Source organism: Scylla paramamosain, unplaced genomic scaffold, assembly GCF_035594125.1.
Source record: "Scylla paramamosain isolate STU-SP2022 unplaced genomic scaffold, ASM3559412v1 Contig82, whole genome shotgun sequence".
NCBI lineage: Eukaryota > Metazoa > Arthropoda > Malacostraca > Decapoda > Portunidae > Scylla > Scylla paramamosain.
In genome coordinates this window covers 172,711-185,000 of record NW_026973747.1, presented here as the reverse complement: position 1 = coordinate 185,000, position 12,290 = coordinate 172,711, and the positions used below count along the sequence as shown (strand labels likewise).

The following is a 12,290-nucleotide window of genomic DNA, read 5'->3' as shown; positions in this document are numbered from 1 at the left end:
GGAGCAGCCTGGAGGAGGAGGAGGAGGAGGAGGGGGTTAGAGGCCGCCCCTGCCTCCACCAGTGACATGAAATCTGAGGTCAACTATTCCATGACCTATTCCAGCATTACTGACCCTACTACTGGTAAGCTGACTAAATTATTCTCTCCACCAGTGTTTCTTCTTTCCTCCATATCTCCTTCCACAAGTTACCTCCACGTTTCTCCTTCCGCTTGAACCTTCTTTGATCTTTCCTCCATCTCTCCTCCAAGTCAGACTATTCTATCATGCTTACTAACATTGTAATTTTCAATCTGTAGAACACCACCTCTCCTCTTCTAAACCTCATCTTCTTTTCCTCACATAAACTCAGGTGTGTGAGGCAACTGACAGTAGGCCCTTTTCTGTTCCTTCATACTTTCTCTATCTCATTTTTCAATCCAAAGCTGGATGCTGCGTTTATGTGGGCAGCGACTTAACCTGCTCTCGTGCACAATTTTATCTCTATGTGTAACCAATTTACCCCTCTGTTGGTGAAATCATATACTCATGTACCTGTTTTATGAGGTGATATGATGTGCTTAGTTATCCTTTGGGAATCTATAATTTATACTTTTTAAGGTAAAACCATATGCTGATTTTCCCAATGTTTGTCTTATTCACCCTTTGTGTGAGGTAAAATTTTAGGCTGATTTACCTCTGGTGTACTTAATTTACCCTTCCTAATGAGAAAAATGAAAAATTATTCTGGGGGAATTCAGTGCCTCTCATTATTTGAATTATACATGTAATCATATGCATCATAGAATATAACAAAAATTTACAGAATAATGACCATTCCACACAATAAATTATGTACATACAATAATTACTAAATATAATTTGGTATGAATGGGAGCATAAACCAGGGTGCACATTGTCTTGACCCACCCGCCACCACCATCCCTGATGGTTCTCCCAGGCATATACTGACTCTAATCATTATTATATACATCTTAAAATATTACATGAAAATTTACAGAATACAAAGTAAACCAATATATCCATACAATAACTCCTCCTAGCTTTAAATGTTTTATAAAGATGGCTTACACTGTTCTGATGTCAGTGTGTGCAGGGCAGGCCATATACATGAAATACTTGAAGCCTTTTGCAAATAACTGATTTTGAGGCTTGCCGGCTCGGAAAAAAAAAAAATCTTAAAGACACATTTTTGCCGTCAGTTGTTGCCTCCCTACTAACACAGAACAGGTCACGTTTTTAACACTGCATAGCTTACCTCTTTATTTAAGCTGTTCAAGTTTTTTTGGCCCATGACATTACAGTAGACAGCACCTTTGTACTTCCTTTAAATATTATTTTTTCTAAAAAAACATTGTGTTTTTTATTTCTTTTGGGTACTCTATTGCAAATACCGAAAAATAATAGTAAAGCGCTTCTAAGGCTTCACTGAACTTTGTTATGTTGTTGTTGAGAACTTTCTCCCCGTTGATGAAGATTTGAAATGACTTTGCCGTCATCACCAAAGTGGGAGTTGGAGACTTGATCATCTGGAGAAAGTTAAGGAATAGTTGTCAAATTTAACTGTTAACCTGTGCCATCCTTGTTTTCATCACGTAGTTAGATATACAATATGCATACAATCTACTTTTTTGGTCCATTATGGCTGTTGCTGTCTGTCTTTCCATTATAATTAACTGTCATTAATACTCAAATATAAATTTTGAGGCCTTAAGTCTCTCCCACAATGTAGAAGCAAAATTTTGACATTTTTTCCGTCTTAATTATATAGTAAAGACACAGATTAAACTTAGTTCATTGGTATCCATCATCAGCGTTTCCTCGTCTTCTGTGAAGAGCGATGGAATCAGCTGGACAGCAAATAGTAATCCATGTTGTGAATAATACACAAAACCATAAATAATGCAGTAGTCATAAGGTGAATTATAAGTGAAATAAGAGGCGTGATTTTCAGTAAAAACACATGAATAAGATGCATAGCCTATGCCTCTTATTGCTCTTCTATCCTGTACCTTTCCTTTCTTGCCCTTTCAGAGTGCTGTCCAAATTTTCTAGATATCTGCTGTGAAACTGGTGATAGTTTTTAGACCTTGGTTTTGAAAATTTCATCAAGTGAATGATGGATCCATGTAATTTATCCCACATTTCACCTGGGGAAGCCACATTCAATGACCTAGCCTCAATTGCTAGCTGAAAACGTTAATATGTTATTAGTACATGTCATTAAAATCACTAAAATATTATATGAATGATTATTTCAAAAATCATTATTTGCAAAAAAATAAAAATTGTGACTGGTACTTTATTCAAAATGTATCAATGGTCAGCATCAAAACAAAGCTGAAGTAAACTGTGTTAAAAAAAACAACAAATGAAGAGAAGTAGGTACTGTACTCACAAAGTTTTTGTATCGTAGAGTTGGAATTTCTTCAAAAATTTGTGCCACAGATACCTCAGGATTATACCTCCTTTTGTGTCTATAAGTGAAGCTTCTCTCCATCTTTCTCCGGCATAGCTGGAGTAGCTTTCCTCATCTCTTGTTTTAGTATATTGAAATGAAGTTGGATGACCTCTCCATCCTCATCTGGTTTGTGAGCTGGTTTCATCCCTGGAGAACCAAATTTTTCTTTAAGCTCCAAAATGCACCAGCTTGATGTTAAGGGCAATCTGAAAAGCTTCATCTTGTTCCTCGAGGACTGCCTCCACCATTTCTGAAATTTAAAAGATTTTGAAAACAATTAAAATCGATGTGTTCATGTGGGATCTATAAAAAGCTATGTTCCAATCAATACAATACTAAATTACTTACAGGATCTGCAAGGTATGGATATTCCTTGAACAGGGCATTCACTACACCTCAATACCCTTTCCTGGACACCAACCTCAAACACATAACACTGTATTTCTCACATCATCATCATGCAAAAAGTATTCACCATTACACTCTCTCTCTCTCTCTCTCTCTCTCTCTCTCTCTCTCTCTCTCTCTCTCTCTCTCTCTCTCTCTCTCTCTCTCTCTCTCTCTCTCTCTCTCTCTCTCTCTCTCTCTCTCTCTCTCTCTCTCTCTCTCTCTCTCTCTCTCTCTCTCTGATAAGTTAACACCCAGAGAGAGAGAGAGAGAGAGAGTTATTTTTGTTTGGGTCTACTACTACTACTACTACTACTACTAGTACTACTACTACTACTACTACTACTACTACTACTACTACTACTACATTACCTGGTCTGATTAGTGGACAGGTGAATTCTCCTTCAGGTGTCTTCCTCCTCCTCCTCCTCCTCCTCCTCCTCCTGCTGCTGCTGCTGCTGCTGCAGCAGACCAGCTGCTGCTGCTGCTGCTACTGCTGCTGCTGCTGCTGCTGCTGCTGCTGCTGCTGCAGCAGACCAGCTGCTGCTGCTGCTGCTGCTGCTGCTACTGCTGCTGCTGCTGCTGCTGCTGCTGCTGCTGCTGCTGCTGCTGCAGACCTGCTGCTGCTGCTGCTGCTACTGCTGCTGCTGCTGCTGCAGACCTGCTGCTGCTGCTGCTGTTGCTGCAGACCTGCTGCTGCTGCTGCTGCTGCTGCTGCAGACCTGCTGCTGCTGCTGCTGCTGCTGCTGCTGCTGCTGCTGCTGCAGACCTGCTGCTGCTGCTGCTGCTGCTGCAGACCTGCTTCTGCTGCTGCTGCTGCTGCTGCTGCTGCAGACCTGCTGCTGCTGCTGCTGCTGCTGCTGCTGCTGCTGCAGACCTGCTGCTGCTGCTGCTGCTGCTGCTGTTGCTGCTGCTGCTGCTGCTGCTGCTGCTGCTGCTGCTGCAGACCTGCTGCTGCTGCTGCTGCTGCTGCTGCAGACTTGCTGCTGCTGCTGCTGCTGCTGCTGCTGCTGCTGCTGCTGCTGCTGCAGACCTGCTGCTGCTGCTGCTGCTGCTGTTGTTGCTGCTGCTGCAGACCTGCTGCTGCTGCTGCTGCTGCAGACCTGCTGCTGCTGCTGCTGCTGCTGCTGCTGCTGCTGCTGCTGCTGCTGCTGCTGCTGCAGACCTGCTGCTGCTGCTGCTGCTGCAGACCTGCTGCTGCTGCTGCTGCTGCTGCTGCTGCAGACCTGCTGCTGCTGCTGCTGCTGCTGCAGACCTGCTGCTGCTGCTGCTGCTGCAGACCTGCTGCTGCTGCTGCTGCTGCTGCTGCTGCTGCTGCAGACCTGCTGCTGCTGCTGCTGCTGCTGCTGCTGCTGCTGCTGCAGACCTGCTGCTGCTGCTGCTGCAGACCTGCTGCTGCTGCTGCTGCTGCTGCAGACCTGCTGCTGCTGCTGCTGCTGCTGCTGCTGCTGCTGCTGCAGACCTGCTGCTGCTGCTGCTGCTGCTGCTGCTGCAGACCTGCTGCTGCTGCTGCTGCTGCTGTTGCTGCTGCTGCTGCTGCTGCTGCTGCTGCTGCTGCTGCTGCAGACCTGCTGCTGCTGCTGCTGCTGCTGCTGCAGACCTGCTGCTGCTGCTGCTGCTGCAGACCTACTGCTGCTGCTGCTGCTGCAGACCTGCTGCTGCTGCTGCTGCTGCTGCAGACCTGCTGCTGCTGCTGCTGCTGCTGCTGCTGCTGCTGCTGCTGCTGCAGACCTGCTGCTGCTGCTGCTGCTGCTGCTGCTGCAGACCTGCTGCTGCTGCTGCTGCTGCAGACCTGCTGCTGCTGCTGCTGCTGCTGCATCATCATCATCATTATTATTATTATTGTTATTATTATTATTATTATTATTATTATTATTATTATTATTATTATTATTATTATATTACTACTACTACTACTACTACTACTACTACTACTACTACTACTACTATTACTACTACTACAACTACTAATTATTATCATTATTATCATCATCATCATCATCATCATTATTATTATTATTATTATTATTATTATTATTATTATTATTATTATTATTATTATTATTATTATTATTATTATATTATTACTACTACTACTACTACTATTAATAATGAGCCTAAGAGTATAAAAAATTTTCACCACGTTTAGAAAGAAAAAAATATACATAAAATTTGGTATGAGAAATTTTATCATAATAATTATTTACACTCGTCGTCCCTAAGTGTGTTTGTTTACATTTTGTGAACGGCGTAGTGAAGGTGGTGGCGTCCGCGGTGCTAGTGGTGGGGGTGACGCTGGAATAGACAGTAAGCAATAATTATACAGGTTCATATTAGGTATTTATGTATCACTAAGTATGTGTGTTCGTATGTATGTAGGTGTTGAGGTGTAACAAAGCGTAAATATTGAGTTATGTGAGGAGGGTGGTGGTGGTGGTGGTGGTGGTGGTTATGCCTTATTTGAATAGGCGGTAAAAAAAAACAAAAAAAAACTTATTATTAGGCCTATTATGCATTATTTCTGTTCTTATCTCCATCTGTGTATCTTTTTTAGTTACCTTGATATTAGGATTACATGCACAGAGAGAGAGAGAGAGAGAGAGAGAGAGAGAGAGAGAGAGAGAGAGAGAGAGAGAGAGAGAAACTTACTTTTCTATCAGACTGCAACATCTCGTGGTGGTGGTGGTGGTGGTGGTGGTGGTGGGTGACGCCATCAGAAGTGGGGAGTCAGGTCACGAGGTCTGGGTGGGGGTGTGGGGGCGGGGGAAGGGTGGGCGTGAATGGAACGTTCGTGGGAGTGCAGATGATGGGCGTGGCTAAACAGGTCAGGTTAGGGCGTGGCTAAACCGCTTGTGGCAGAACGGGCACCTGTAATGCACCACCTCAGGTCAGGTTAGGTCATTGTTAAATCGTTTTTTTTTTTTTTTTTTTCTTTTTTTTTTCTGTATGAAGGACACTGGCCAAGGGCAACAAAAATCTAATAAAAAAAAATGCCCACTGAAATGCCAGTCCCGTGTTAATTTAGGCCTACCTATGCTTATGAAACAGCTAAATAACATGTTAAGTAGGCCTATATCATGCTGGAAAAGTCAATTAGACCTACTGTGTACCTGTTGGTGAAGAAAACAGATCCACTCTTGGCCTACCTGTGCCCAGAAGAGTTAATTAGGCCTGTGTACCTGTGGCTCAATTTAATTAGGCCTACCTGTCATAATATTAGCTGTGAGGCCCATGCAAGCCTCACTCCACCTCCATTGTAAATAATTCACCAATCTTGTGTCTTGCTGGAGAACGCTGAAATAGGCTTGCCCTGTATTCAATAGGCCTACCAGTCTTCATTATTCCATTCTCTGTGCTAATTAGGCCTACCTGTGTTCATTACTCTCACTCCTTTTGTTAATTAGGCCTATGTGTTCATTACTGCTACTTCCTGTGCTAATTAGGAATAGCTGTGCCTATTACTCCCTCTCCTTTTGTTAATTAGGCCTATGTGTTCATTACTGCTACTCCCTGTGCTAATTAGGCCTACCTGTGTTCATTACTTGCACTTCCTGTACCAGTTAGGCCTACTTGTGTTCATTACCTGCTCTCCATGTCTTAATTAGGCCTACCCGCGTGCATTATCCCTACTTTCTGTCTTAATTAGGCCTATCTATTTTCATTATTTGCACTCCATCTTAATTAGGCTTATGCTCATTACTCCTACTTCCTGTGCTAATCAGGCCTAGCTGTGTTCATTAATTCCACTTCCTGTCTTAATTAGGCCTAGCTATCTTCATTAATTCGAATTCCTGTCTTAATTAGGCCTAGGTGTGTTCATTAATTCCAATTCCTGTCTTAATTAGGCCTAGGTGTGTTCATTAATTCCAATTCCTGTCTTAATTAGGCCTAGGTTTGTTCATTAATTCCACTTCCTGTCTTAATTAGGCCTAGGTGTGTTCATTAAATCCAATTCCTATCTTAATTAGGCCTAGGTGTGTTCATTAATTCCAATTCCTGTCTTAATTAGGCCTAGGTGTGTTCCTTAATTTCAATTCCTATCTTAATTAGGCCTAGTTGTGTTCATTGATTCCAATTCCTGTCTTAATTAGGCCTAGGTGTGTTCATTAACTCCATTTTGTCATAATTAGGCCTAGCTGTCCTCATTAATTTCACTTCCTGTGCTAATTAGGCCTGTCTTCATTAATTCCACTTCCTGTCTTAATTGGGCCTAGGTGTGTCCTTACTAGGTATGTCTATACTAATTAGGCCTATGTATGTCCTCTAATTAGGCCTAGGTGTGTCTCATGTGTCTTGATAAATTTGATGGAAGTGTGTAGGAGCGCCCACACTTCCCCACACTTCGGACACCAGTGGGTCAGGCCTCCTCCTCCTCCTCCTCCTCCTCCTCCTCCTCCTCCTCCTCCTCCTCCTCCTCCTCCTCCTCCTCCTCCTCCTCCTCCTCCTCCTCCTCCTCCTCCTCCTCCTCCTCCTCCTCCTCCTCCTCCTCCTCCTCCTCCTCCTCCTCCTCTTCTTCTTCCTCCTCTTCCTCCTCCCCACAGCCCGGTCGCCAGCCAGCCTTCACACAGCAGCAGTCCTGAAATGTATACACACACACACACACACACACACACACACACACACACACACACACACACACACACAAACATTAAGCGTGTGTGTGTGGTTGTATGCACGTGTCTGTGTGCGTGTGTGTGCGTGTGTGTATGGGAGGCTTTGCGGGCATGCATTTTACGCACATACATACAGCCATACGTACACGTACACAGACACACACATACAAACACGTACACACAGACATGAAGCAAATACGTACATAGCAGAACAGTGCAAGCAGGCGTGTATGTACGTTTTTGGTGTACGTTTCTTATGTACACACACACACACACACACACACACACACACACACACACACACACACACACACACACACACACACACACACACACACACGTACATACATATCTGTTAGAGAGAAAGATACAATTCTCCCTCTCCTCCACCCTCTGACTACTTCATGCCACGTATTAAAATTCTTTGCAATGATGTTTTCCATGCCCTCGCTGGCCTAAACCCTCGGAAGGCTTATGGACCTGATGGGGTCCCTCCTATTGTTCTCCGAAACTGTGCCTCCGTGCTTGCACCTTGCCTAGTCAAACTCTTTCAGCTCTGTCTGTCAACATCTACCTTTCCTTCTTGCTGGAAGTTTGCTTACATTCAACCTGTTCCTAAAAAGGGTGACCGTTCTAATCCCTCAAACTACTGTCCTATTGCTTTAATTCCCTGCCTATCTAAAGTTTTTGAATCTATCCTCAACAGGAAGATTCTTAAACATCTATCACTTTGGTGAAACTTTTGCTGTTGCCTTGGACACATCAAAAAAACTTTTGATAGAGTCTGGCACAAAGCTTTCATTTCCAGACTACCCTCCTACAACTTCTATCCTTCTCTCTGTAACTTCATCTCACGTTTCCTTTCTGACTATTTTATTCTTTTGTCATTATTCATCAATGACCTTCTAAACCAAACTTCCTGTCCTATCCACTCCTATACTGATGATACCACCCTGCACTTCTCCACGTCTTTTCATAGACGTCCAACCCTTCAGGAAGTAAACAGTTCACGCAGGGAAGCCATGGGATGCCTGACTTCTGATCTTTCTAAAATTTCTGATTGGGGCAGAGCAAACTTGGTATTGTTCAATGCCTCAAAAACTCAATTCCTCCATCTATCAACTCAACACAACCTTCCAGACAACTATCCCCTCTTCTTCAATGACACTCAACTGTCCCCTTCTTCTACACTGAACATCCTCAGTCTGTCCTTTACTTATAATCTGAACTGGAAACTTCACACCTCATCTCTAGCTAAAATAGCTTCTATGAAGTTGGGCATTCTGAGACGTCTCCGCCAGTTTTTCTTACCACCCCACTGTACAAGGGCCTTATCCGTCCATGTATGGAGTATGCTTCACATGTATGGGGGGGTTCCACTCATACTGCTCTTCTAGACAGGGTGGAATCAAAAGCTTTTCGTCTCATCAACTCCTCTCCTCTAACTGACTGTCTTCAGCCTCTCTCTCACCGCCGCAATGTTGCATATCTAGCTGTCTTCTACCTTTATTTTCTTGCTAACTGCTCTTCTGATCTTGCTAACTGCATCCCTCCCCTCCTTCCGCGGCCTCGCTGCACAACACTTTCTTCTTTCTCTCACCCCTATTCTGTCCACCTCTCTAACACAAGAGTTAACCAGTATTCTCAATCATGTAAACTCTGGAACTCCCTGCCTGCTTCTGTATTTCCACCTTCCTATGACTTGAATTCCTTCAAGAGGGAGGTTTCAAGACACTTATTCATCAATTTTTGACCACTGCTTTGACCCTTTTATGGGACTAGCATTTCAGTGGGCATTTTTTTTTATTAGATTTTTGTTGCCCTTGGCCAGTGTCACTCATACATTAAAAAAAAAAAACTAAAGCCCTTCACACACCCTTACCCCCCTCACCCCCCCTCACCACCCCACCATTCCCTCAGGTGGGTGATGGAACAAGCAGTGTGGTGATCCTGGCAGGGGAGATGCTGGCGGTGGCTGAGCAGTACCTGGAGCAGAACATGCATCCGCTTATCATCATTCAGGGGTACAGACAGGCCCTCGACCATGCTCTGGAGGCCCTTAAAGACACCCTCAGGTACTTGGGGGGCTGTGGGAGGGCTGGGGGGCACGGAGAGGAGCTGTTGGAGAGGAAAATTGCAGGATGTTAAATTTTTATTTTTTTTTTTTATGTATTTTTATGTTTAAATTGTTGAAGTGACCCTTAAGTGACCCTAATGACCTCTTCCCTCCTGCCCCCCTCTCTCCTCTCCCCTGCTGGTGGCCCTGGGCAGAGAGGTTTGTAGATGTGAAAATTTTAAGTGTAATTTTTTATTTTTTTCTGTTTAAACCATAAAAAACGCCCCAAAATGACCCTTAAATGACCCTCTAATGACCTCTTATCCCCTCTCCCTCTACCTCTGTCCTACTGGGGGTCCTGGAGGAGGGGAGGTTTGTAGATTGGGGAGGTATGGGAGAGAGGTGTGTGTGTGTGTGTGTGTGTGAGAGAGAGAGAGAGAGAGAAAGAGAGAGAGAGAAATCAATTAAAAACAAATTCAACAAAAACACCAAAAAAAACACCCCTTCTACACCTACACACCCCACCAGACACCCCTAGACCCCTTCACACACCCGTGCCACACACCCCCAGACCCCCGCTGACCCCCTCGAACCCCCACAGATCCTGGGAGGAGCCATTGAAGAGAGCTGTGTGCTGGACGGGATCATGATAAAGAAGGATGTGTTGCATGCAAAGATGAGCAGGAAAGTAGACAATCCTCGTATCATTCTCCTTGACTGCCCGCTGGAGTACAAGAAGGGCGAGAGCCAGACTTCGGTGGAAATGACTGCTGAGACGGACTTTACGAGGGTGAGAGAGACAGAGAGAGAGAGGGAGGGAATGTTTTGTTTGTTTGCTTGTTTGTTTGTTGTGTTTGTGTGTGTGTGTGTATGTGTGTGAGAGAGAGAGAAAGAGTTTGTTCTTGTGTGTGTGAGAGAGAGAAAAAAGAGAGAATTTGTTTGTTTTTGTGTGAAAGAGAAAATTATTTATTTATTTTTTTAAGGGGAGAGAGAGAGAAAGAGAACTTGTATTTATGTAACAAAGAAAATTATCTTTTTTCATCTAAGAGAGAGAGAGAGAGAGAGAGAGAGAGAGAGCACATATACCCCAGCCTAACCTAACCTAACCTAACGACCTGACCTTTGACCCAGCTCCTACAAATCGAGGAGGAGCACGTCAAGGAACTCTGCGCTGACATCCTGGCCCTGCGACCCGACGTGGTCATCACAGAGAAAGGCGTAAGTGACCTGGCCCAGCACTACCTGGTAAAAGCTGGCGTGACCTGCCTCCGTCGCGTCAAGAAGAGCGACAACAACAGGTTGGCAAGGGCTTGTGGGGCAACCATCTGTAATCACACTGAGAAGCTGAAGGAGTCCGATGTTGGCACGCAGGGGTGTGTGTTGGGGTATTTTTGTGGGAGAGAATGTTTGTGTGTGTGTGTGTGTGTGTGTGTGTGTGTGTGTGTGTGTGTGTGTGTGTGTGTGTGTGTGTGTGTGTGTAAGAGAGAGAGAGTTTGTCTGTTCTAATGCAAGAGAGAGAAAGAGTGTATTTAAGTGTGTGTGAGAGAGAAAGAGAGAGAGTTTGTCTGTTGTGATGCAAGAGAGAAAGAGAAAGAGTGTATTTTAGTGTGTATGAGAGAAAGAGAGAGAGAGAGACAGAATTTTTTTTTTGTGTGACGAAGAGAGAAAATTAAAAAAATTAATAAATAATTAAATTCTATGCTTCTCTCCTTCCTCCCAGCCTCTCCCAGTGTATCCCAGCCTCTCCCAGTGCATCCCAGCCTCTCCCATTCCACCCCAGCCTCCCCCAGTGCATCCCAGCCTTTCTCAGTCCACTCCAGCCTCTCCCAGTGCATCCCAGCCTCTCCCAGTGCATCCCAGCCTCTCCCAGTGCATCCCAGCCTCTCTCAGTCCACTTCAGCCTTTCCCAGTGCATCCCAGCCTCTCCCAGTGCATCCCAGCCTCTCCCAGTGCATCCCAGCCTCTCCCAGTGCATCCCAGCCTCTCCCAGTGCATCCCAGCCTCTCCCAGTCCACCCCAGCCTCTCCCAGTCCACCCCAGCCTCTCCCAGTCCACCCCAGCCTCTCCAAGTGCTTCCCAGCCTATCCCAGTCCACCCCAGCCTCTCCCAGTCCACCCCAGCCTCTCTCAGTCCACTCCAGCCTCTCCCAGTGCATCCCAGCCTCGTCCAGTGCATCCCAGCCTCTCCCAGTGCATCCCAGCCTCTCCCAGTGCATCCCAACCTCTCCCAGTGGATCCCAGCCTCTCTCAGTCCACTCCAGCCTCTCCCAGTGCATCACAGCCTCTCCCAGTGCATCCCAGCCTCTCCCAGTGCATCTGAAACATTTATTCCCTGTAAAAACACTTTGTAAATTATTGTAAATTATTATTATAGAAACAGCTTTAAAATAGCCTAAATTTTAAATAAATTAAGTAAAACACTCTCTCTCTCTCTCTCTCTCTCTCTCTCTCTCTCTCTCTCTCTCTCTCTCTCTCTCTCTCTCTCTCTCTCTCTCTCTCTCTCTCTCTCTCTCTCTCTCTCTCTCTCTCTCTCTCTCTCTCTACATGGGGCGTAGATTTAAAAAAAGAACCCCCTTTCCCACACACTAGGAGAATATTTATAATTATTCCTTAAAATCATTGAAAGAAGTCATTATTCTCACAAAAAAATGCTTAAAAAATAATTTATTTCCTTAATAACACCCAAGAACCTGAAATATTTTCCCAAAACACCTGAGAATTATTATTATTACTATTATTATTATTATTATTATTATTATTATTATTATTATTAT

At 44.6% G+C, this 12,290-nt stretch overlaps 1 protein-coding gene across 2 annotated transcripts; it reads left to right on the top strand.

The window, feature by feature from the left end:
* Positions 1-4: 4 nt before the first annotated feature.
* LOC135098813 (uncharacterized) lies at positions 5-12,004 on the top strand. 2 transcript variants are annotated; one of them, XM_064001204.1, is made up of 5 exons: positions 5-124; positions 9,382-9,536; positions 10,119-10,307; positions 10,649-10,815; positions 11,238-12,004. In XM_064001204.1, the coding sequence occupies exons 3-5, from the start codon at positions 10,164-10,166 to the stop codon at positions 11,875-11,877; spliced, it is 951 nt and encodes a 316-aa protein (XP_063857274.1). In that variant the 5' UTR covers positions 5-124; positions 9,382-9,536; positions 10,119-10,163; the 3' UTR covers positions 11,878-12,004. The 2 variants fall into 2 exon arrangements, with proteins under 2 accessions (XP_063857274.1, XP_063857273.1); XM_064001203.1 differs by having other exon boundaries at positions 7-124; positions 10,649-10,890.
* The last annotated feature ends 286 nt before the right edge of the window (positions 12,005-12,290 follow it).

Excerpts from the sequence above, each read along its gene's own strand:
- LOC135098813 (XM_064001203.1), top strand. The coding sequence starts at position 10,164 with ATGATAAAGAAGGATGTGTTGCATGCAAAGATGAGCAGGAAAGTAGAC. Across the intron at positions 10,308-10,648 it reads CTGAGACGGACTTTACGAGG|CTCCTACAAATCGAGGAGGA; the intron begins GTGAGAGAGACA and ends CCTTTGACCCAG. Across the intron at positions 10,891-11,237 it reads TCCGATGTTGGCACGCAGGG|CCTCTCCCAGTGTATCCCAG; the intron begins GTGTGTGTTGGG and ends CCTTCCTCCCAG.